The sequence below is a fragment of the Microcaecilia unicolor genome, chromosome 7 (genome assembly GCF_901765095.1).
Source record: "Microcaecilia unicolor chromosome 7, aMicUni1.1, whole genome shotgun sequence".
NCBI lineage: Eukaryota > Metazoa > Chordata > Amphibia > Gymnophiona > Siphonopidae > Microcaecilia > Microcaecilia unicolor.
The window spans coordinates 99106530-99132013 of record NC_044037.1 but is presented as its reverse complement, the minus strand read 5'-3'; the positions used below and the strand labels follow the sequence as shown (position 1 = coordinate 99132013).

The 25484-nt window shown below is 43.7% G+C and overlaps 1 protein-coding gene across 2 annotated transcripts in view; it reads left to right on the top strand.

Moving 5' to 3' along the window:
* The window catches only part of CD19 (CD19 molecule), a 171849-nt gene that overhangs the window by 128849 nt on the left and 17516 nt on the right, over positions 1-25484 (top strand). The window contains exons 13-15 of one of the 2 annotated variants that reach the window (XM_030208734.1): positions 11675-11764; positions 23884-24003; positions 24159-24236. In XM_030208734.1, coding sequence (XP_030064594.1) covers positions 11675-11764; positions 23884-24003; positions 24159-24236 — 288 coding nt within the window. The remainder of the gene's footprint in view (positions 1-11674; positions 11765-23883; positions 24004-24158; positions 24237-25484) is intronic. The other variant, XM_030208735.1, reaches the window with a different exon arrangement.

The following is a 25484-nucleotide window of genomic DNA, read 5'->3' as shown; positions in this document are numbered from 1 at the left end:
ACTTGGACAGATTATATTAATGTGATGTCTCCCAAAGCACGAAGTTACATTCTTAATAAACTCAGCGCGTTAAAGGATCCTACTTCAGCCACTTGTGTCACTTAAGTAAGAACGAGGTTACTGACTTGGTGGGTTCATAGGTCGCTCAGGCAGAAGGGGATAGGGAGGGGGGAGGGGAGTTATTTTTAGTTCAATGCACTCGTATTAGGTCTTGGTAAGAGATCACCTTGGGGTGGTAGGAGGGAGGGCCATCAGAACACAGGCTCTCCAGCTTGGGCCCCAGGAAAGGGTGCTAACCAAATCATTTGGGAACTGCAGGTCCATTGCTGATCTTTATGGTGAAGTTGGGGGGGGGGGGAGAGTTGAGGGGGGAGTTGGGAGACCTATTAATAATGTAAAACTTGATGACGGATAATGTTGTATTGTTTATTTGTGTCAGCTGTTAAGATCTTGAAATGTCTCACAGGTCTTGTATATCCTGGTTGTCATCAATAAAAATGTTGAACCATAAATCCAGATATTCCCAATAATTATATCAGTTTCAACAATGTAAAATGCACTTTAGAGCCCCAATACAATACAATGCAGCCTCCCTCTCAGAGCTTGGCAGGAAGAGAAAGAAAGAATGAAAATAAGAGGTTTCACAGGGCAAAATTAATTAAGCACTAAGCATTAAATTAAAGAGAATATCAGGTCTCTCACCTATAGCCAGAAAGTTGAGAAGTTTGGAATTTAAAAGGTCCAAATTTGTTTTACTTTGGAGGAGTTTGCTTCAGGTACGACAGAGAGGTCAGCACCTGAGCAACGTTAGAAATGGTTTGACCCCTATTCAGAGCTCAACCCTTACCTCCTGCTGTGTAATGATTAAGTCCCAAGTGCCAGCTAACTACTGTTGTTAAGGCAATTCTCTGGATGGGACCAGAATTTTCAAATGATTTAACTTCCAAAATTGCCCTCCTGCTGTGTAATGATTAAGTCCCAAGTGCCAGCTAACTACTGTTGTTAAGGCAATTCTCTGGATGGGACCAGAATTTTCAAATGATTTAACTTCCAAAATTGCCCTATAGCCAGAAAGTTGAGAAGTTTGGAATTTAAAAGGTCCAAATTTGTTTTACTTTGGAGGAGTTTGCTTCAGGTACAGACAGAGAGGTCAGCACCTGAGCAAAGTTAGAAATGGTTGATTTCATTGAAGATTTCTTTGATGTCTTGTTTGAAAGGGATGTATATTGTTACATCATCGGCGTATATATACCCAAAGATACAAAGAAAAGCGCAAGGGAAATAACCAATTACAGACCAGTAGCATCCATATCACTAATAACCAAAATAACCGAAGGAATGGTAACTAAACAACTCACAAACTATCTAAACAAATACTCAATACTGCATGATGCCCAATCAGGATTCCGATCGAATCACAGCACAGAAACAGTATTAATTACCCTTATGACTAAATTTAAACAAATGATTGCAACCGGCAACAATATACTCCTCCTACAATTTGACATGTAAAGTGCCTTCGACATGGTTGACCACGGAATCCTATTACACATCCTTGAATATTTTGGCATTGGAGGAAATGTCCTAAACTGGTTCAAGGGGTTCCTAACCCAGCGGTCATATCAAGTCACATCAAATTCAGCCACGTCTGCCGCATGGACACCTGAATGTGGAGTTCCACAAGGATCACCCCTCTCACCAACCATTTTCAACCTAATGATGATTCCATTGGCAAAACTCCTATCAAACCATAACCTCAACCCATATATATACGCCGATGATGTAACAATATACATCCCTTTCAAACAAGACATCAAAGAAATCTTCAATGAAATCAACCAAAGTCTATACATCATGAACACCTGGGCAGATGCATTTCGTTTGAAACTAAATGCAGAAAAAACCCAATGCCTGATATTTACCTCCAAATACAACACGAATGAATTTACCGCTATAAACACACCAAAACTAAACCTTCCAATCTCAGAAACGTTAAAAATCCTTGGAGTCACTATCGACTGACACCTAACACTCGAAACCCATGCAAACAACACAACCAAAAAGATGTTCTACTGCATGTGGAAACTGAAAAGAATAAGACCATTCTTCCCAAGATCTGTCTTTCGCAGCCTAGTGCAATCCCTCGTACTCAGCCATCTGGATTACTGCAACTCACTATACGCAGGCTGCAAAGAGCAAATACTGAGGAAACTTCAAACAGCCCAGAATACAGCAGCCAGACTCATCTTCGGAAAACCAAAATATGAAAGTGCAAAACCCGTACGAGAGAAACTACACTGGCTCCCACTCAAGGAACGCATTACTTTTAAAGTATGCACATTAGTCCACAAAATCATTCACAGCGAAGCCCCAGCCTACATGTCTGAGTTAATAGACTTACCACCCAGAAACGCTAAAAGATCATCCCGAACTTTCTTCAACCTCCACTTCCCTAACTGCAAGGGCTTGAAATACAAAGCGCTGCACGCGTCAACCTTTTCTTACATGAGCACGCAGTTCTGGAACACACTACCGCGCAACCTGAAAACGATCTACGAACAAACCACCTTCTGCAAATTATTGAAGACACATCTTTTTGCTAAAATTTACGGAAAGAACCAAAACACATAAAGTCCACACTCACTGTTCAGTAATGCATCAATACATCCACTTCTGAATTCTCATCCCCCGAAATCTCACCACACTCATACCTTTACTCACAGAAGAATGTATACCATATGTTTTCTTGTTATTATATATTGCCCTTTAGTTTTCCGTTGTTTCCTTCCAATGTTTCACTGTTCTTTTCCATTGTTATATTCCTTAACGACATTTGATCTGTCTCGTATAACTCTTCACAATGTAATCCATAACCAGTGGTGTGCTGGAGCAGGCTCTCACAGGCTCTCGAGAGCCGTTTGTTAAGTTTTTAAGAATTTTGGGAGCCGGTTCTCCATGGTTACTTTAACAAATGGATCCCAAAATGTGGGCTTGGGCCCCTCCTGAATTCTCTTTTACTTTGCTGGCGAGAGAGAGCCCCCTGTTAACAATTTACCAGCACACCCCTGTGACCATAACAGAATTGTAACAAATTGTATTTCCATCATTCATAATGTATTGTAAGCCACACTGAGCCCGCAAAAAGGTGGGAAAATGTGGGATACAAATGCAATAAAATAAATAAATAAATAAATATTCATAATAATGTTCACATAAAAACACATAAAATACAAATAAAACCATCACATTGACTAAATATACAAACAATTCATTACAATAACATAAACTTATTAGAATAAAATGTGGCAGCCCTGCCTATTGACCCCCCATTGCCTACATGTACACTCCTTCTTGCAGAATACTGCTTAGGCACCCTGCTCCCACTTTCACAGGTAAGTGTATACTTACATGCGTAACTGCTAGTACAGTGCAGTCCGCTTAAGTGCAAGGGTCTGGGACCAAAGAAATGCATGCAGTTAACCAGAGTGTGCACTTAACCGTTGTGACCCAAAGAAGCTTGACATCTGATAAACATATGTACAGTACTGTTTATTATACGTACAGTATACAGCCTCCATTAACTGACATTAGGCTTCCTTGAAGTAATCAGTTATAGGCCTCTGTACACTATTGGGTCTGTGAGTTCCATAGACTACGTCTGCCAGACGGTAAAAACTGTCATAGCACTGACATCCAGTGGCCTCCAGATAGGCCCGCACGGTGTTGAGACTCTCCAGCGCACTTGCAAAAGTGACAGGAGGAGGTTGTTGAATTTCGTCAGCATGTGCCTCGCTACTCATTTTATCATCTGTTCCATCATCAGCCGTTGTTGCCTGTGGGTAGGCGCATATCTTGACATCAGTGCTGGCTTCAGCTGTTTGTAGATCGTAATCAACAGCTAAGTAGCGATGGAACTCCTCTTCAGTAACACCGGCTGGGATGTCAATAACCTGTTCATCTGACGTGTTTGCAACAGCTGCATCTGTTTCGTCCCTCTCCACATCCTTAACAAAGCTTGCCCGCTTGTAGTAGTTCACAATGGTTGCCTGCATAGGAGCCAACTTTTCAAAATGATTGGGGGTGCTGAAATTTTTTTTTTACAGGTGGTGCATTCCCCACCGCACCCCCGCCCCCTCTCCTCCCCCCTCCCCCCACATTCCAGCCCCCCCCCCCCTCCATCCCTCCCAGTTCCAGGCTCCCTCCTGGGAAAGCACTGCGATTTCCAGCCTCACCAGCACCACAGGGATATGGGTTCTGTGCAGTGGCGTACCTAGGGTAGTTGACACCCGGGGCCGGTCATTTTTTTAACACCCCCCCCCCCCCCCAAATCCAGTACTAGGCATACCGAGAATACAAAACACTCAGGACATATAGAGCAATTCTACCATACCATAAGCAGTCATTTCTACGAGTCAGACAAGGAAAAGGAAAGCATCTTAAACACTACAGTGAGCACTAGAACATCAATTCACCTATTGTAAAACGAAACCAGACAGAACAGTACAGATCGTAGATCCTGCACAGTCAATGCCAACTGAAAGCCATGTCTTTTTCACAAACACAGATACACCCTAATCCACTATAGGATAAGTAATCATAAACTTTCTATTTAGACAAAAATTAAACTGAACCCCCGATGCCAGACTCTGTATACAATGCAACACCACAGAAACAGAAAATGTCCTCTAGTACTGTGCAAAATATAAAGACAGCAGATGTAAATTTGAAAAAACTAACAAATACCAATCACCACTTTACAAATTAACAAATAGAAATAAAACAAATACAGAAAATAAAATAATACCATTTTACTGGACTAATAAATTTAGCTTCCAGAGGCCAAAATCTCCTTCCTCAGGTCAGTACAGTATAGTGCTGTTACAGTATCTTATCCTGACCTGAGGAAGGGGGTTTTGTTCTCTGAAAGTTAAGTCAAAATGTATTAAAATTAGTCCAATAAAAAGATTACCTTATTTACATGTTCTATTTATAAACAACACAGCTACAATACTATATCCTAAAGCAAAATAATAAAAATATATATTTACAGTTTGTTGTCTCTGGTTTCTGCTTTCATCTTCTTTTCACTGTCTTCCTTCCATCCAGGATCTGTCTTTGCTCTCTCTCTGCCATCCAGTGTCTGCCCTCTCTAATGTCCCTTCCATCCACTGTCTGCCCTCTCTCTCTCTGCCCCTTCCATCCACTGTCTGCCCTCTCTCTCCCTTCCATCTACCATTTGCCCCAGTCTGCCTTCTTTCTCTCTCCCCCTTCCACCCACCATCTGACCTTTCTCTCTGCCCCTTCAACCCGTCTGCCCTCCCTCTCCCATCCATCCAGGGTCTGCCCTCCCTCATGCTCCCCACTTCCTTCCAGGGTCTGTTGTCCCCTCTCTCTCTCTGCCCCCCTTTTCAGCCCCCAGTTCCACCTGCCCCTAGTTCCAGCCCCAGCCCACATCTCCCACCGGCCCCCCTTTTCAGCCCCACTATCCCACCAGTCCCCAGCCCTTTTCTCCCATCAGTCCTGAGCTTCAACCCCAGCCACTTCTCCCTGTCCCCTTTTCAGCCCCTAGTTTCAACCCCAGCCCTTTTCTCTCACCAGTCCTGAGCTTCAGCCCCAGCCAGTTCTCCCTGTCCCCTTTAAAGCCCACAGTTTCAGCCCCTGCCCCGTTTCAGCCTACAGTTCTAGCACTAGCCCCCTTATCCCAAATACCCTCCTTTTCAGCCCCCAGTTCCAGCCCCCTTCATCCATCACATGCTTTGCAACCCCCCTTTTCAGCCCCAGACCCATTCTCCCACCTGCCCCGGCAATGGACCCATTCTCCCTCCTGCCCCCTTGTCGGACCCCAGTTCCAGCTTCAGACCCCTTCTCCCCTCTGAGCACCCCCACCCCTCCCCAATCCCCTTCTCCCCTCTGAGCACCCCTCTGAGCTCCCCCACCCCTCCCCAGTTCCCTTCTCCCCAGTTCCCTTCTCCCCTCTGAGAACCCCTCTGAGCTCCCTTGTCCCCTCTGTGAACACCTCTGAGCTCCCCCACCCCTCCCCAGTTCCCTTCTCCCTTCTGCGAACCCCGCTGAGCTCCCCCCACCCCTCCCCAGTTCCCTTCAACCCTCTGTGAACCCCTCTGAGCTCCCCCACCCCTCCCCAGTTCCCTTCTCCCTTCTGCGGACCCCTCTGAGCTCCCCTCACCCCTCCCCAATTCCCTTCTCCCCTCTGAGCTCCCCCACCTCCTTCTCCCATCTGAGCCCCCCCCCCCCTCCGTGGAGAGCGACAGAGCCCTCTTCTCCTGCCACCATCCTGCGTTTTTTTTTTAAATCCATGCAGCGACGCAGGCAGCGCCTCGTGTCTGCCCTGCAGTGTGCTGTCAAAAAAGAAAATCGCTTTGCCGGCGTTGGGCCTTCTCTCGCTATGTCCCGCCCACTTTTGAGGTAACTTCCTATTTCCTCGAGGGCGGGACATAGCGAGAGAAGGCCCGACGCCGGCAAAGCGATTTTCTTTTTTGACAGCACACTGCAGGGCAGACACGAGGCGCTGCCTGCGTCGCTCGCTGATTGGATTAAAAAAAAAATGCAGGGTGGTGGCAGGAGATGACGGAGCACCCCCCCCCCCCCACCGACACCCGGGGCGGACCGCCCCCCCCTTGGTACGCCACTGGTTCTGTGAAATTATTGGGTTCAAATGCTCACACTGGATTATGAATCAGCAAACATACTATTATTCTTTTATAATAAATTCACCAATAACCACCTTTGTACAAGCTAATTAGACTAGGGGGCCCTTCTACTGAACTACATTAAGCTTTAGGCTTAACACACTGTAATGCAGATTTATATGTCTACACACCTAAATAAATAACCTTACCTACGTCATCTGGGGCTGGGCTGGCACCTTTCCCTGTACCTCGCCCTCTCTGGCTCACTCTCAGTCTCTGCCCTTCAATCCGGACCGCTAGTAAGCACACCACTGACCACACAGCAGCTGCCTTCGTGCTCCCGAGCTCTCCCTCTGCTGTCTGCAGGCTGCAGCATCCCGCGATTCCTGCCTATGCGGGACAGGAAGTTGAACAATGAAGCTGTGCAGGGCGGGCCATGGCAGGGAGCATCAGGGACTGGAGCGGGAGCCGGCCCGGGACTCGGGAGAGACAGGACAGGAGGACCGAGGACATGATCACGCCGTCACGCGCGGTGCCACCGGCCCACCCCACCACTGCCTAAGTTCGAGCTTCTTCGGCTTCGCGACGGTGGCTCCGCTTCGGGACCGGAAGCTCCTCTGTGCTCTGCCTCTCTGTTGCAGCATGGTGATGATTGATTGATCATCCCGCCTATGCGGAACCGGAAAGAGCAGAGTCAGAGGGAAAGCTTCCGATGGCGAACGAAGGCAGTGTCTGCACACGGAGAGTCAGTCAGGAGCATTGAAGGAAGGAGCCAGGTAGGAGGCGGAGCGAGTGGGTGGACGGACAGCATAGGCGGTCGGTGGCCCAACTGTTTGGGGAGGCTAAAGGGGGCGGGGTTAGGGGTGGGGCCAGGGTGGGGCTTAAATCCATAATTGTCTGATCACACACAGAAAAAAAATAAATAAATGTCACAATTAATACCTTTTATTAAATTTAGATATTAGCTATGTATCATATGTCAAAGAATAAAGTGGTTGCTCAAAGCATATACTAACCACAATCGCTCAACTGCAAAACACTATGCACAACTTTGTGCAAAAACACACTCTGAACCTTACTGTACCATAAATATTACACTGGGCAGAACCTAATACACCAATATACCACCCATACGGAAAATGCAGACCGTCAACAATATTGAAACAAGGGATCATAATATCACAATTCTCATGTAGAGCCACAAAACATCCTAATTCATGTTTAATGTGGGATAAAATGTCATAAATAAGTAAATCAACTTTTAATGTTGAACACCTAATTCTCAAAGTGGACATATTCCAAACACTATAATGAAAATAAAATGATCTTTTCTACCTTTGTTGTCTGGTGACTTTGTTTTTCTGATTGTGCTGGCCCAGTATCCGATTCTGCTGCTATCTGTCCTCTTAACTCCGTTTCCAGGGCTTCCTTTCCATTTATTTGTTTACTTTCCGCCTTTCTTCTTCATTTCTTGTCCTACATCCATAAGTAAAAGCTGGGTCCTCCGCAAACTTGACTGTCCAGTAGATCCAGCTTTTGCCTATTTTCTTCATCCATGTGCAGTTTTTCTACTCTCTTCCTTTTCTGTTATCTCATCTCCTTCCTCACTCCTCCCTCCCCCTCCATGTCCAGCAACCCTCCTCTCCCCTTCCCTCCATCCAGCAACTCTCCTCTCCCCTGCCCTCTCCTCTCCCCTTCTTCCACCATGTCCAGCAACCCTCCTCTCCCCTTCCCTTCATCCAGCAACCCTCCTCTCCCCTGCCCTCTCCTCTCCCCTTCTTCCACCATGTCCAGCAACCCTCCTCTCCCCTTCCCTCCATCCAGCAACCCTCCTCTCCCCTTCTTCCACCATGTCCAGCAACCCTCCTCTCCCCTTCCCTTCATCCAGCAACCCTCCTCTCCCCTGCCCTCTCCTCTCCCCTTCTTCCACCATGTCCAGCAACCCTCCTCTCCCCTTCCCTCCATCCAGCAACCCTCCTCTCCCCTTCTTCCACCATGTCCAGCAACCCTCCTCTCCCCTTCCCTTCATCCAGCAACCCTCCTCTCCCCTGCCCTCTCCTCTCCCCTTCTTCCACCATGTGCAGCAACGCTCCTCTCCTCTCCCGTCTGCCTTGTTTCCTTCCGGCCCCCCCCCCCCCCCGCCGTAACTTTAAATATTATAGTTTTGCTGGAGTCGCGGGCAGCCGGCATTGAAGACATCGGCAGGCTTACGCCGGTTCCAGCAGCCTTCCCTTCCCTCGTTGCAAGTCGGATGATGGCTCCGCCCTCGTAGAAACAGGAAATACGTCAGAAGAGGGCGGAGCCATCATCCGACTTGCAACGAGGGAAGGCTGCTGGAACCGGCGTAAGCCTGCCGATGACTTCAATGCCGGCTGTCCGCGACTCCAACAAAACTATAATATTTAAAGGTACGGCGGCGGCGGGGCAGTGGCGGGCTGGGGAGGCTTAGCCTCCCCAAGCCTCTTATACGGGGTGCCTATGACGGACAGCACAGACAGCGGTGCAGCCAGCAGGGCAAGGAGTCAGGAGTCGGAACGGACAGTGCAGGGAGGGAGCGGTCACGTCACCGTCGTCACGTGCCACTGCCAAATTATTGGGGGTGCTTGAGCACCCACGGAGTCGGCGCCTATGGTTGCCTGTGTAACATGATTCCAGGCTTCATTCTGCATATGCAGGGAATCCAACAGTGATAGATTACGAGCCAGTTCAACAGCACGTTTATCTTTGCCAGTCTGGTCATCCATAACACTCATCAGATGACACAGCACAAGAGCCCGATAATGTTATTTGAAATTGGCTATAATCTACAACACCTCTCACACGACCCTACCTAACACCTTTCCATCTGAATTCCTCTTTCACCTCAGCTTATGATTGACTGTTTTTGTTCTTTCAAATCATATAACGACGTTTTCATTTCCATACCCTGTAAGCCACATTGAGCCTGCAAAAAGGTGGGAAAATGTGGGGTACAAATACAATAAAAATACAATAAATAAAAATTATGCCCTGATCCATAGGTTGGATCAGAAAGGTAGTGTTTGGTTGCAGGAAGACCACCTTGACGTTAGACAGCCTGACCTTATCCCTGTGTGCAGCACAATTATCACAAAGCAACAAAATCTGACGCTTTTGTGCCCACATTCTAGTGTCTAACTTCTTTAGCCACTGCTTCCAAATTTCCCCAGTCATCCATGAATTTACGTTAGGCTCGTATGACACAGGGAGTCGCTTAACTTTCTTGAAGCAACGGGGCTGTTTGCTCTTTCCAGTGACGAGGGGTTCCAACTTCTCACTCCCATCCATTTTGCAGCAAAGGAGGATTGTCAGTCAGTCCTTCGACGTTTTACCTCTATTAGTTTCGGCATGTTTGAATGCAAGTGTTCCATCAGGAATCGCTCGCCAGTAGAAACCATTTTCGTCAGCATTGAAAATGTCACGAGGTGCAAACTCGTTCAAGATGGTAGGAAGAACTGAAACAACCCAATTTTCAGCACCAAAGTCATCAGCGTCTTGTTTCTCACCATGCTGTTTCTTGAATTTTATGTTGTTCCTCTCCTTCCATCTTTCCAACCATCCAACATTGGCTTTGAATTCAGTTAGTCCAAGACTTTCAGCTAGCTGGTTAACTTTCTCCATAAGCAGTGGACCACTGACAGGAAACTGTCTGCTCCTGAATCGAGAAAACCACCGAAGAAGAGCATCTTCTACCTCTTCAGCTTTTCCCGCCCGTTTTCGTTTCCGTTGTGGATTTGTATTGTTTTGCCAGTCTTCCAGAAGCTGGTCTTTCTGTTTCAAGACACGTGAAATTTGACTGGGTATGACACCATATCCTTTAGCAATAGATGCTTGACTTTGTTTGTTTTCTAATTTTTTAAGAACTTCTATTCGTTCAGCCAGTCTTACAGTTCCGCCACGACGACCCCAGTGTACACTCTAACAACATTTTTTCGCTTATTCTGCCTGTGGCAGCTAAAGGGACGGTAAATTTGAAATCTCGTTGGTTGTCACGTGCCAGTCGGCTTTCATATTCCTTGCACACGCTTATGCGGAGTCTTCCTTGCAGAGGAGCGGTCTTAAACCATGCATGTAAGCGAATCTTGCACTTATTAGTGGTGCGCTAAACCAAAGTTTGTCCCCATAGAAATTGATGGCACCAAAAATGGGACCGAAGTACGGCATGCAGTTAAACAGAGCATGCGCTTATCTGATGTGCACTTAAATAGAGTCCACTGTATTCTATAATCATGCATATGCAAAGGGCATGTAAATGCAAGCATCCAGTTAAAGAATTGCCCTTTATCCCCTGAATTCTGTAAAGGTCACCAACTTAATTGGTTAACAAGCCAATTAACAGCAATTATTGGGCGCTAATCAATTATTGAAGTTAATTGGCACCAATTAGGATTTGCATGTGCATTGGGTTGTGTGTTATTGTATAACTCTGGGTGCCTAAATCCCGTGGAGGGGCATAATCGAACGGGGACGCCCATCTCTAAGGGCACCCATCTCTAAGGACATCCGGCGAAGGGGCGGGGAAACCCTCATCAGAAGACGCCTCCTGCACAGTCCTGCCTGTGCTGAATGAGCAGCAAGCACTTCATTCAGCAGGCACTCTTCAGCCGCTAATAACAGCTCTTGCATGCATGGTAAGTTCAAACTTCTGAATGAAGTGTTTGCTGCTTGTTCAGCACAGGCAGGACAGGCAGGACTGTGCAGGAGACGTCATTGGACGGCAAGGCTTGGCATCCCCACCAGCCATGAAAGCAGAGGTGGCCCAAGCTGAAGGTGAGGGAACCCAGGCCCCCGAGGCCCCCCTGTGAATACGCCACTGACCTAAAGTATGTTTCCCCATGTAGGAGCTACCTTGCATCCTCTGTAATGTGTTGTGTTATGTCTGAGTAGGGTTAGGAGACGAAAACAAGAATAGACATGCACAGTGATGTAATTGTGCTAGGATGTACCTATAGGCATAGCTTGCACTGTGCCTGATTCATTTTTCTTTTTTTTTTTTTTCATCTTGCCAGGTTCCCAGTCCTATGAAGATATGCAGGGAGAGACACAGGTTTCACCTGTCACAACCCTGAAGCCGAATTCTGACAGGAGCTTGGAGGATGGTGAGAAAAAAAATCTATGCAGTATATCCTCCGTACTAATAGGTCAATTAGGGCCCTGGAATCCATCAAAAGTGTTGATAGTATGGAGTGGGATAGCAAAACATGGATTCCTGAAGTCTCTTTCATCCAGGTGGCATTCAAGCATCCTTTAAAATTACAATGTTTTATATGCAGCCAGATCAGGGATGCATGGCTTGGCTGTGCATTTTGGTAACTGAGCTTAATTAACATAAAGGCTTAATAGGAAAGTGGCATAGGTGCCCGGTATTTATTTATTTATTTGCAGCATTTGTATCCACATTTTCCCACCTATTTGCAGGCTCAATGTGGCTTACATTATGCCGTAATGGCAATCACCATTATGGAATGAGAAATACAGAATCTTGTTACATTTAAAGTACAGAAGATATAAAATAAGTTCAATTCAGGCCTTAGTGTTCAGGTATTAGTATTAGTATTCAGGTATTATTAGCTTGGGAGGCTAAGCCTCCCCAGTCGCAAGACGACCCAAAAAGCCTCCCCAAAGGTAACCAAGGCAGTATGCTGCACAGCAGAACACCACACAAAGAGCAAGAAGTGCCCATTAGAGATGTGGGTCAGGAACTCCCGCTGCTGCAGTGCACAGCCATCCACTGTGATGTTAGCCAGGAGTACTCGGGACTCCCATTCCCCCTCCCCTGATTCTCACACTGCTACCAGTATTGGTCTCCACCAATTACATTAGGCCTGCCTCGGGAGCTACTCAGCCTTCCCCCTATTAGGCGTCCCGCCTCCTCTTACACAACCAGAATACGACTGGATTTGCACGTACAACTTAAGTCGCACTATATAGAATCTGGGGGAATACTCCTATTTCAGTCAGCATGGGTCGCAAATAATAAATTGTCATCCACAAACATACTGATATGGTATTATTTGTTTCCCACTTTTATTCCCTCTAAGTGGGTATTATTTCTAATTTTCACCACCAAAGGCTCTAAGGATAGCAGGAACAAAAGGGGTGACAGGGGGCATCCCTGTCTAGTTCCCCATATTAACTTGAAACTCCTAAAGACTAACTTGTTCGAAAAGGCATACTCAAACGACCCAACCTAAATGCCTTAACCACGCAAACACAACAATATAAATGTTTGTATTGGACTTAACCTACTTTCCCCTTGACCCCCAATATGTCTGTCAATTCTGATCATTATCTGTCACTACTTCACTTTGTATTTGTTCATGCCAGTATTGGCGATTGCCACTACTGCACTATGTAAGCCACATTGAGCCTGCAAATAGGTGGGAAAATGTGGGATACAAATGCAGCAAATAAATAAATAAAAACTTCCTGCATCCACGAGGGTGGGACGTGTCACAGGAAGAAGTCTGAATCCCTGAGGCAGGCCTGCTGCCTCAATCACTAGGATGGAGACTACTACCGGCAGCACTGTACGCCACAGACTAATCCACATCTAAGAAAAGAAGGCAAATGTCTGAGTCCGACTGCTTTTTTGGGGGAGGGGGTGGGAAGAAGCAGGACAAAGAAAGAAACTGTTAAGAAGGAGGGAGGAAGGAAGAAGGAGCGGCACTAAGGGAAAGAGTAGAGGTTTGATAACAGGAGTCGGAATGACATCAAAAAGTTGAAGCCAATTAGGTAAGTTTCCCTTTCCATCTCCTCTGCACAGCTGTTATCCCCATTCACCCAAAACACAGCAAGCAAATCTATGAGCTGCTCTATCCACGCTGTCGTTCTTTGTTGTTGGTAACATTTTTATTTGATCTCACTTATATTTTTAAACATACCAGCTTGTGCAGCATACGGATGTACATAGAGGAAGTACTGGTTTCATCGGTTAGAGTACCTAATTTGTTCTAAATTTTAATTCATTGTGTCATTTGGAGGTGCTGGTTAAAGGGACTCCCTGTATTCATGCAGAGATGTTTTCACTTATTAAAGGGCCTCCAAAACAGACATCATGTTATGAGAATCAGGTAATTAACAATCAGACTTACTATTTATAAGTATAATTTTTAAAAATATATATTAATTAGGTTGAAGGAGCATTTAACATATTATTTTCCTGTGCCTACATTTAAAAAAAAAAAGATGGGATGTGGAAACTTGCTCCTTTTGTTTTGTTGATTGCAGTGGTATATTATAAAAATTCACTTGCCTTTTTTATTACTAGTATTTCACAGAGAGGTATTGAATAATGAGGAAAGGGCTTCCTTCATGAAGAAGTTCTGTCAAGTCAGTCTAAATGTCCCAGCATTGTCCAGTTCAGCACACTATTAGCTGCCAAGTTCATACAAAGTTAATTATATTCAATGGAAAATAAATCTGTTGGCTCAGGCTGCTTACTATGTGAATATTCCATCACTGTTTCATTATTGCTATCAAGTATTACATTTTAAGGGCACTTGCTTTAAACTTTGCTTACATGTACATGGTTTTGCTTTTTAAACCTAAAGATGAATCCTAAGGGTTGTTGAACAATGAGGTATAGACTGTGTTGTTTCTGATTTTACTTGTTTTGGACTGCTTTGGGTCCTGCTTTGTACATCTGCTGTCTGGAATTTTGGAAGATGGAAATGAGAAAATAAAAATTAAGTTTTAGATGGTACTCTGTAGAAGTTATGGATGTAACACCCGCACCTGACCCCTTTAGCCTCCCCAAACAGCTGGGCCACTGACCGCCTATGGAGAGTGGAGACAAAGGAAAATTACAGCCAAGTAAACTAGGAACAATGATTTCCCAAAGTCACAGACACAGATTAGAACTAAGATGTGTGGAAGACCCCAGAGGCAGACTATGCTATGGAGTCCCAGTGCACGGATCAGATGATAGTGTAGGGAGGAGGGCTTCCTTCAGAACTGGAGATCTTTTCGAGGAAGGGGAAACCTATACCAGTGGGTAGAGTCTACCTTAACTAGATTTGGATCCAGTTGTTGGCAATAATAAAAAGGAGATTGAACAGTTTTAAAACTAGACTATTATTATTACATAACATAGTAACATAGTAGATGACGGCAGAAAAAGACCTGCACGGTCCATCCAGTCTGCCCAACAAGATAAACTCATATGTGCTACTTTTTCTGTATACCCTACCTTGATTTCTACCTGTCCTCTTCAGGGCACAGACCGTATAAGTCTGCCCAGCACTATCCCTGCCTCCCAACCACCAGTCCCGCCTCCCACCACCGGCTCTGGCACAGACCGTATAAGTCTGCCCAGCACTGTCCCCGCCGCCCAACCACCAGCCCCGCCTCCCACCACCGGCTCTGGCACAGACCGTATAAGTCTGCCCAGCACTATCCCTGCCTCCAAACCACCAGTCCCGCCTCCCACCACCAGCTCTGGCACAGACCATATAAGTCTGCCCAGCACTATCCCCACCTCACACCACCGGCTCTGCCACCCAATCTCGGCTAAGCTCCTGAGGATCCATTCCTTCTGAACAGGATTCCTTTATGTTTATCCCACGCATGTTTGAATTCCGTTACCGTTTTCTTTTCCACCACCTCCCGCGGGAGGGCATTCCAAGCATCCACTACTCTCTCCGTGAAAAAATACTCCTGACATTTTTCTTGAGTCTGCCCCCCTTCAATCTCATTTCATGTCCTCTCGTTCTACTGCCTTCCCATCTCCGGAAAAGGTTCGTTTGCGGATTAATACCTTTCAAATATTTGAACGTCTGTATCATATCACCCTTGTTTCTCCTTTCCTCCAGAGTATACATGTTTAGGTCAGCAAGTCTCTCCTCATACGTCTTGTAATGCAAATCCCATACCATTCTCGTAGCTTTTCTTTGCACCGCTTCAATTCTTTTTACATCCTTAGCAAGATACGGCCTCCAAAACTGAACACAATACTCCAGGTGGGGCCTCACCAATGACTTATACAGGGGCATCAACACCCCCTTTCTTCTGCTGGTCACACCTCTCCCTATACAGCCTAACAACCTGCTAGCTATGGCCATCATTATCACAACTTGTATACAAAGTATGTAAAACGCTATACAAAGATACATATAGGATCGTCTCTACTCCTTGGAGTTTACAGTATAATTAAGACAGGACACACAATGAAAAACAAAATTAAGAAGCACTAGGTAAGACAGCCAGGTTTTGAGTGAGAACATTTAACATAGGTGGGATTACAACACGGAGAAGGGGGGGTCAGTTTTCATGAAAGTATCATCTGATATAAGGAGAACTCTGAGGTGTTGTTAATCAGCTTTTTGGGTCTAACATTCTTCTTATACACGGAAAATCAGTTTTTGGCGCCACATGACTCTCATTCCTCCATCTCTATGGTGGATATCTCAGGAAAACTAGATACAATCCCTCGAAGATGACTGTTATCTTTTCCCCTGATACTCATGCCTCCCTGGTCCATTTTGACCTAAGATCCAGGTGACATCTATTTCCCTTAGTAATTGTGTTATAACTCTTGGTGTTACCTTTGATGTTGGTCTTACATTTGATTTACATATCTCTTCCATTGTGAATAAATTGTGTGCTGTAAAACCCCTTTTGGATCAGGATGCACTGTGTCTATTGCTAAACTCACTTGTTTTATCTCAACTGAAATTATTGTAACTCTTTCTATCATGGATTAAAATCTTCTCAACTCAGGAGATTTCAGACCATTCAAAATGCCTCAGTAAAACATCTTTATAGTGCTAAGAAATTAGACTGAGTCATTCCATTCTTTTCTGAACATTAGCTACCAATTTCATACCGCATCTCTTTCAAGACCCTTGTCATAGATCACCATAGATCTGTTATTCTGGCTTACCCTTTTTTAAAATAACTTCCTACTTCTGTACAAACCCTTCTGCTCTCTCATATCATCTCAACACAATTTTCTGGTCGTTCCACCCTATTTACACATATATTTAGACTGTTTTAACATTGTGGCTCCCACTTTGCGGAACAGTTTACCGATTGACATCCGCACTGAAACTGCCTTCAAGAAAGCAGACAGTACGTGGTTTGGAATAAGCAGTGCTTCTCAACCCTCCCCTGGAGGCACATCTAGCCAGTTAGATTTCAGGATTACCACAATGAATACGCATAAAACAAATTTGCATTCTGCAGAGACCCATTATATGCAAATCTATCTCATGTATATTCTTGTGGTGATCCCGAAAACCTGACCGGCTAAGTTTGCCTGCAGGAGAGGGTTGATAAACAGAGTTCTAAAGGAAAATACAGTATCCTCTTTAAAACTACACTGGCTACCAATCAAGGAACGTATCGCTTTCAAGATTTGTACCTTTGTTCACAGAAGAATACATGGTCTAGCTACGAGCTATATGTATGAACTAATCAACTTACCAATTAGATACACAATTGAATCAGCCAGAACGTACTTAACTCTTCACTTCCCAAGTTGTAAAAGCCTGAAGTATAAATCAATATACGCGCCAAGTTTCTCTTACATATGCACACAGCTCTGGAATTCTCTTCCAAAACGCCTGAAATCTACAAATAATCATCTAGAATTCCGAAAACCCCCCCCACTAAAAACACACCTGTTCAAGAAGGCATACCCCACAGTATCTGACAAACACAGAATAATGAAATATGGCATTTTAATCAAGAAACGGACAGTTTTCAACTCCGATGCATGATCACACCCTAACATTTTGTCTGAATCACCCCAACCTATTTACTGATACTTCTTTACTGTACTTGTCACTGTAATAGTACCCCTATACTGTATTTGTTCACACTGGAGTCTGTAACCACCTCTTCGGAACTATGTAAGCCACTTTGAGCCTACTAATAAGTGGGAAAAGGTGGGATACAAATGTAACAAATAAATAAATAAAAGGATGTGGAAGAAACTAACCCCCCTTTCACAAAGCCGCACAGAAATGCCAACACAGCCCATTCACTTTGAATGGGCTGTGTTAACATTACCGCACCGGCAGCTGCTAGTGCAACTTTATAAAAGGAGATGGGGGGTAAGGGAGCTCTGATTTAGGACAAACAAATAATGTAAAACATTCTGAAACTGTCAAGGAGTAGGGAAAAAAGGGTCATGCATTTGATATACCGCCTTTCTGTAGTAGAACCAAACTTGTGGATAACAATAAACAAGAATACATGTAGGTGTCTATATGCAAATTCTAAAAGCCTTAAAAATAAGATGGGGTGGGGGGTTAAATGAAGATATAGACTAAACAGGCATCTAAGAGATGTGGAGGAAAAATAACCACTGGGATATGTGATACTAGAATACTAATTAGGGCTGTACCAAATACTCATATTTGATTCGATTTGCCCCGAATACATTATTCATATTTGGCCAAATAGTGATTTAAATTTGAATATGAATAGCCTGGGGCTCTACTGTGCCAAAGCCTACTGAAATAAACACTTTATCATTGATTTCATGTTGCTTCTTTTATTATTTGTTATGTTAAAGCTCAATGCACATTATTCATATTCAGTATTCATATTCGGCCGAATAGTAAAATACGCTAATCGGTACAGTTGTAGTGTTAATTATATTAAAATGACAGGCAGATTGAATTAATGGTGGGGTTGTGCATTTAACTACACTCTAAAAAGGAAAGGGAAAAGGGATGGGATTTGTTATACCACCTTTCTGTGGTTAAATCCAAAGCCATTTACATATACATCTATCCAAAATCTCCCTGGATAGAAATTCCATATGTTACAGTAAAAAGAGGTTACGTTATCATCCCTGGACCATGACTATGAGAGTGACTGTAAAACATTAACAGAATCTAGTGAGCTACTAAAATATGAAACATAAAAATAATGGGCGACTTCAATTGCCTTAAAATCAAATGGATAAATGTTTCCTCGGGTATGATATAGTAAGTAAAATTTCTAGATTCCAAAATGGAATGCTTCTTGAATCAACTGGTCTTGGAACTTCTGAAAAAAGGAGTTACTTTAAGTCTACTTCCCAATGCTAGGACTATCAGAATGGGTGGAAGAGAGAGGTAGCTGCCTGTGGTACCAGGACAGGGGCAATCAACACACCATGCTATACGGGGCATTAGTATGCAATGTTTCCATCATCAGCTGTGATCTAAACTCCAGCATGGCCACTTCTGGGTAGTCATGTCATCACAGGGGGACCAACCAGATAACCACATCATTCGAGTGGGAACACATTCCCCCATGACTGTTTGGAATGCCATTTAACCCTGCCTAATGCAATATAGGACTAAATACAAAGTGTAAGAATGATAGAGCTCATTAGCAATAATGATTACAATGCAGTCAAATCTGATATAATTACATGAGGAAGAATGATAAAACACTACCATGATAATTTAACAAGTGGGGGAAGCATTCATAACATGGCTCATGGAATTCTTTCCAATCATTTTGCATGTAAATGTATATGTGTAGGGGGAGGGAGTTTTTGTGACTGGGCGAGTACATATTTGTGAGCTGGTGTGTGTGTGTGTGTGTGTGTGTGTGTGTGTGTGTGTGTGTGCTTTCCGTGTGTCTGTGATCAGGACTGGAAATGAGAAAGGAAGGCAATTCAAAAGGTGCAATTCCTTAATCACTATTACAGTGAATCAGTGTGTGTATACTGCAGCTGGTGGCACTACTTCTCCCACAGAAATGTATTGGCGCAACGTGACAAACTGAAGAGTAGCAAATCACCTGGACCAGATAGTATTCATCCCAGAGTACTGATAGAATTGAAAAATGAACTTGCAGAACTATTTTTTAGTAATATGTAATTTATCTTTAAAATCAAGCATGGTACCAGAAGATTGGAGGGTGGCCAATGTAACGCCAATTTTTTAAAAAAAAGTTCCAGAGGTGATCCAGGAAATTATAGACCAGTGAGCCTGACATCTGTGCCAGGCAAAATGGTAGAGACTGTAATAAAGAACAAAATTACAGAGCATAATGAAAAGCATGGGTTAATGAGACAAAGCCAACATGGATTTAGTGAAGAGAAATCTTGCCTCACCAATCTACTACATTTCTTTGAAGAGGTGAACAAACATGTGGATAAAGGTGAGCCGGTCAATATTATGTATCTGAATTTTCAAAAGGCATTTGATAAAGTATCTCATGAAAGACTCCAGAGAAAATTGGAGAGTCGTGGGATAGGAGGTAATGTTCTATTGTGGATTAAAAACTGGTTAAAAGATAGAAAACAGAAAGTAGGTAAATGGTCAGTATTCTCAATAGAGAAGGATAGATAGTGGGGTTCCCCAAGAGTCTGTGCTGGGACCGCTGCTTTTTAACATATTTATAAATGATCTAGAGATGGGAATAACTAGTGAGGTAATTAAATTTCCTGATGCCACAAAGTTATTCAAAGTTGTTAAATAGCAAGAGGATTGTGAAAATTTACAAGAGGACCTTACAAGACTGGGAGACTGAGCATCCCAATTCCAGATGATGTTTAATGTGAGCAAGTGCAAAGTGATGCATGTGGGAAAGAGAAACCCGAACTATAGCTACGTAATTCAAGGTTCCACACTAGGAGTCACCAACCAGGAAAGGGGTCTAGGTGTCCTCATTGATGATATGTTGAAACCCTCTGCTCAGTGTGGATCGATGCGTGAAAGGTACCTAGACCACCTTAAGGAGCCTAGTTTAGGAACAGTTTGAACAGGAATAGTGACCAAGAACACAACTGCTAAGTGATTGGACCAGGGGACAGGAATGGAGAAAAAGAAAGAGAGGAAGGGGAATCTGAAAGGGCAAGTGCAAGGTGTGACCCCCCTGATGGGTACGGAAAGAAACCCACTGCCGAAGGTCAAGATCAGATAGAAATAGAAGAGCCTTAGAACGAGGGTGATGAGGGGGGGTCAATGTATTACAGTTGCCGAGAATCAAAGCATTAGGAAATCAAGTGGAAATGTCACTAAGAGCTTGATGGATAAGGTCCCATTGAGCTGCAGTTAAAGAAAGAGCACAATAAATGAGAAACAAAGTAAGTGAAGTTGAGGCACGTATACAAACAGCAAACACCTCTGAGTAAGAAAGGGGTGAAGGAAGCTCAGAAATCTTAAGACTGGAAGGATAGAAAATAGCTAAACCACCCCCTTTTCTGGATGATCTAACAAGGGAAAAAACTTCATAACCACAAGGCAGAGATTCATATAAATAACTTTCCTCTCCATTTTGGATTCAGGTTTCCGTACAACAGAGTAAATCAAGACCCGAGGTCACAATAAGATCTTGAATTTTGCTCATTTTCGTACCCACTGATCTGCAATTCAGAAAGCCAATTAAAGAGGCAGAGGGGACAGATGAAAGAAAGCATACCTTCGGTCGCATGCACTAAGGAAACCATACCTCTTTGTGAGAATATAAAATGAACTGGGATCAGTAGTTCTAAGGAGTTTCTCAAATTAGTAGAGTCTAAAGAATAGCAGCTCTGGATGAGGTGGGATACAAACAAGAAGATGCAGAGAAAAGTTAAAATTGTAATGCCATCTTGGAGTAGAAAAAATAAAGAAAAACCAAATTCTGGTGAAAACAAAAGTGGTGACCAAAAGTATAGCAGCACGTGCCTAGAACAGCCATGAAGTGTCCCCGCCCTAAAGAAAACGGGGATACAGGTGGAGGGCGTCCTTACATCCAGGGAGTTGGGTGGCGCTTAAGAGTGCCCCAGTGAAGAGCCATGGTAATCAGGAGGGCAGTTATGAGCTTAATCAGTCACTGGAGACCTAAAAGACATAAAATATAAAGCAACATAAACATTCATTCAAAGTAGCAATAAGGTTATAGTGAGAAATGAAGAGAACAGTTGTGAACTGCAGTCCTAAAGAAGGCAGAGACACAAGCGGAGGGCGTCCTTACAGCTATGGAGTTGGACAGTGCTTAAGAGCACCCTGGGAAAGAGCCAAGGAAATCAGAAGAGCAGGTATGAGCGTAATCAGTCACTGGAAATGTTAAGTGCCAACTCTGCTCTGACTCCACCTCAGTCTCAGACCACCCTCTGAGTAGCCAGTTTTGGTTTAGGTGGTTAGTGCTGATATTCAGCACCACTATCTGGTTAAGTGCTGCTGAATATCAGCAGATAGCCCTCCACAGGCAATTGAACTAGGCAGGAAACTCTACTGCACAGTTAAATCGCTTTGAATATTGACCTCAGTGTGTACATGTTAAACTGAGCACACTCAATCCTCTCTTTTTAATGCTCGTGTTCTTTGTTTGAAAACTATACAAAGGGGAGCTGCAATATGGGCTGATGCCAGGGCTGAGGGGAGGTCCAGAAGAGCAACTGGACCCTAGGAGAGGAGGCAGAAGGACAAAGGTTGAGAAGATTATCTGCAAGACTTGTATTATGTCTTGCACTCCTTTTCTTTCTGCTGTTTGGCTATTGTTCCAAGTCTCTGGGTGAGATGACAAATGAGCCAATGTATGATTCTGTTTGTCCACCTCCCATCAGAAAGAGTCTTAAATAAAGAGAGTGGATGATGTACTTGGTGACAGAACAGAACCTGGAAGGAGCTATAGAAGCTATACATCCATGTGTATGCTTGACTAGAACAGTATTGTTTATTGTTGAAAATATATTTTCTTGTTTAAATACATTTTGAACTTTTTAGAAGTGCTCATGTATATTGGTGTCCATAGGCGGTCGGTGGCCCAATTGTTTGGGGAGGCTAAAGGGGGCGGGGTTAGGTGTGGGGCTAGGGGTGGAGCTTAAATCAATAATTGTCTGATAACACACAGAAAAAATAAATAAATAAAAATAAAAGTCACAATACCTTTTATTAAATTTAGATATTAGATATGTATCATATGTCAAAGAATAAAGTGGTTGCTCAAAGCATATTCTAACCACAATCGCTCAACTGCAAAACACTATGCACAACTTTGTGCAAAAACACACTCAGAACCTTACTGTACCATAAATATTACACTGGGCAGACCTAACACACCAATATACCACCCATATGGAAAATGCAGACTGTCAACAATATGAAACAAGGGATCATATCACAATTCTCATGTAGAGCCACAAAACACCCTAATTCATGTTTAATGTGGGATAAAATGCCATAAATAAGTAAATAAATATGAACTTTTAATGTTGAGCACCTGATTCTCAAAGTGGACATATTCCAAACACTATAATGAAAATAAAATGATCTTTTCTACCTCTGTTGTCTGGTGACTTTTTCTGATCATGCTGGCCCAGTATCCAATTCTGTTGCTATCTGTCCTCAGTGCAGGTCAGGAAGTCATCCTCCTTAAATATCTTCCTGGCAACACAGGACACCTCCAGCCCCCCCCCTCCCCCCCCCTCCCAGCAGTAAGGTAAACAAACCATAAACCAATTTCTACAACTGCTTACAAAAGGCTAGAGGGCTTTCACTGCAGCTCCTGCTGTGAGGATGGAGGTAAATCAACAATTTAAACCCCTCAGAGCACAGCAGGGGAGGCTTAGCCTGTCCAAGCTTCTTATACCGGGCGCCTATGTTGGTGTCTCTCTCCTTCCTTTCTCTTTCTCTCCCTGTCTCCTGTGTCTCTTTCCTATCTTCTATGCTACACCTCACATATCCCTGCTCTGAAAACCCTGTTTCTTCCATCACTATCCCTCAATGCATCTGCTTAGCTCAGCCTCTTAAATAACATCTGAGCTTAAAAACTAACACTTGGACCAAAACAGGTGTTAAAATGTTTCCTTAGCAAGCATGCATCAAACAGAGCATGGAGAATAACATACAACACCATTTCTATATGCCATCTAAAGCCTAATTATCATCTGACTTTCCTTCATGGCATGTACATCGACATTAATTTAACACATATCTGCTAGTATCTTCAGGAAGCAGTATAGCATGCATTAGAGCTCCAATTTGCCCAGCCTACTCCTAGTCCCATCCAATCCACATCTCCTGCTACTGATGGAGGGGGAGGCCACTGAGCAAGAGTTCTTTGCTACCTAGTGGAAGTGCAGGAGATGAACCCCCCCCCCAAAAAAAAAAAAAAAAAAAAAAAAAACAAGAGTCTCCTGCTGATTCCAGACTTGGCAGGTTTGATGCACATTAATGCATAGGCCTCTTCATTTTCAGATTAAAGCGCTAGAATATTTCTTTTCACCACAAAAAATGTGATGTAATGGTGTAGATCTGCTAAGTGATGGTATGTTCTGTTTCAGATGCTGATTCATATGAGAATATGGGTTATGGAAATATGGATACTTCAATCTATGCCTCTCCAACAAGTAGCAAGACTTTGAAAGCAGAGATCAGCAACACTGTGGCCCAAAGCACACAAGGTAGACTGCTTCATAATTTTACTGTTACAGTCTACCCATAGAGTTAACTGGTGAGTGGGACTGGGGTGATAGTGTGCAGAGAAATAAGTGGAAACAAGTTGTGAGAAACTTCTTCCTAATCTTCTGCCTGCCATCTGCTTCCCATACTCCTGCAGATTATGAGCAGATGGAAGGAAGCTGTAATCCATCTTCTCACAAAAGGAGCCAGAAGGAGAAAAACGAACTGAAGGAAGGTTAGTTCTATATTTGTGGAAGACCTTAAAGAATATATGTGTGACAGACCCCGAGTGACAGTGTCAGGAAATTGATGAAACAGGAAGAATGGATTCCAGGATGGTGGATGTGTATTGAAATGCTTCTGTTCTGCTTTTTGGGTGCTTTTTAATCCCCACGGCAGTGGGTTGGGCCCTTTTTTACCACTGCGTCTGCAGGTTGGGCGCTCTACTGTTCACCCTCCTATTGGTCCTAATTGGACCAATAGGAGGGCGAGGAAGACAGTATCAGGCCCTCTTAGAAATGGCTCATGTCTCATGGTGGTGTGATGGCCTCGTGGTGGCTAGTCGGCACCCGGTGGGAGACTGTGGAGATGTCAACAACACACACAACACATCACTTTCAGTGGGCCAGGGAGGAGGCTGCATGGGAGAGGCCTGTGTCGGGTCCCTACTCCCTGGGCCGATGACTCAAGTGCTACTCCACAACATGATTCGTGCCGGGCCAGTCATGATTAGCTGCTAGCAGGTGCCAGAGGGAGCACAGACCGACCAAGAGAGCCTGATTGTTAAACACTGATTCTTATAACACAATGTCTGTTTTGGTGGCCCTTTATCATCATCACTGTGGTATATTACAAAAATGCACTTGCATTTTTTTTTATTACTGTTTTACAGATAGAGACTGAATAGTGAGGAAAGGGCTTCCTTCTTATGTTCAGTGGAAAAAAATCTTTGGTTCAGGCTGCTTGCTATGTGAATATTCCATTTGGTACCAAGTATTACATATTAAGGGCATTTTCTGTGAACTTTGTTTTAATTTATCCAGTCGATACATGCACACGGTTTTGCTTTTTAAACCCAAAGGTGAATCCTAAGTGTGGTTGCACAATTAGGTATAAATTGTGTTGTTTCTGACTTTACTTGTTGTAGACTGCTAAGTGCTTACACAAATTAATGTTAAACTCTGCTTTTTATGAAAAAGAAAAATGAAGATAGAAAATATTATTAATATTATGCTGCTGATTATGATAATTACAGTACTAATATTCATATAAACCTTATTAATATTCATATCAACTTTATTCATATTGGGCTAATTTTTTGGGCTACTTTTGGCACAAATTGGGCTGGAAATATTTTCACCATCTAGCATCTCTTCTCTGTAGATTTTTTCATTATTTCCTCTATAGGCAAGTACAAAGGGAGGCAATCAGCATGCTCTTCTCAATCAATGTACCTTCTTAGCCAGCGTACACCTTTCAGCCA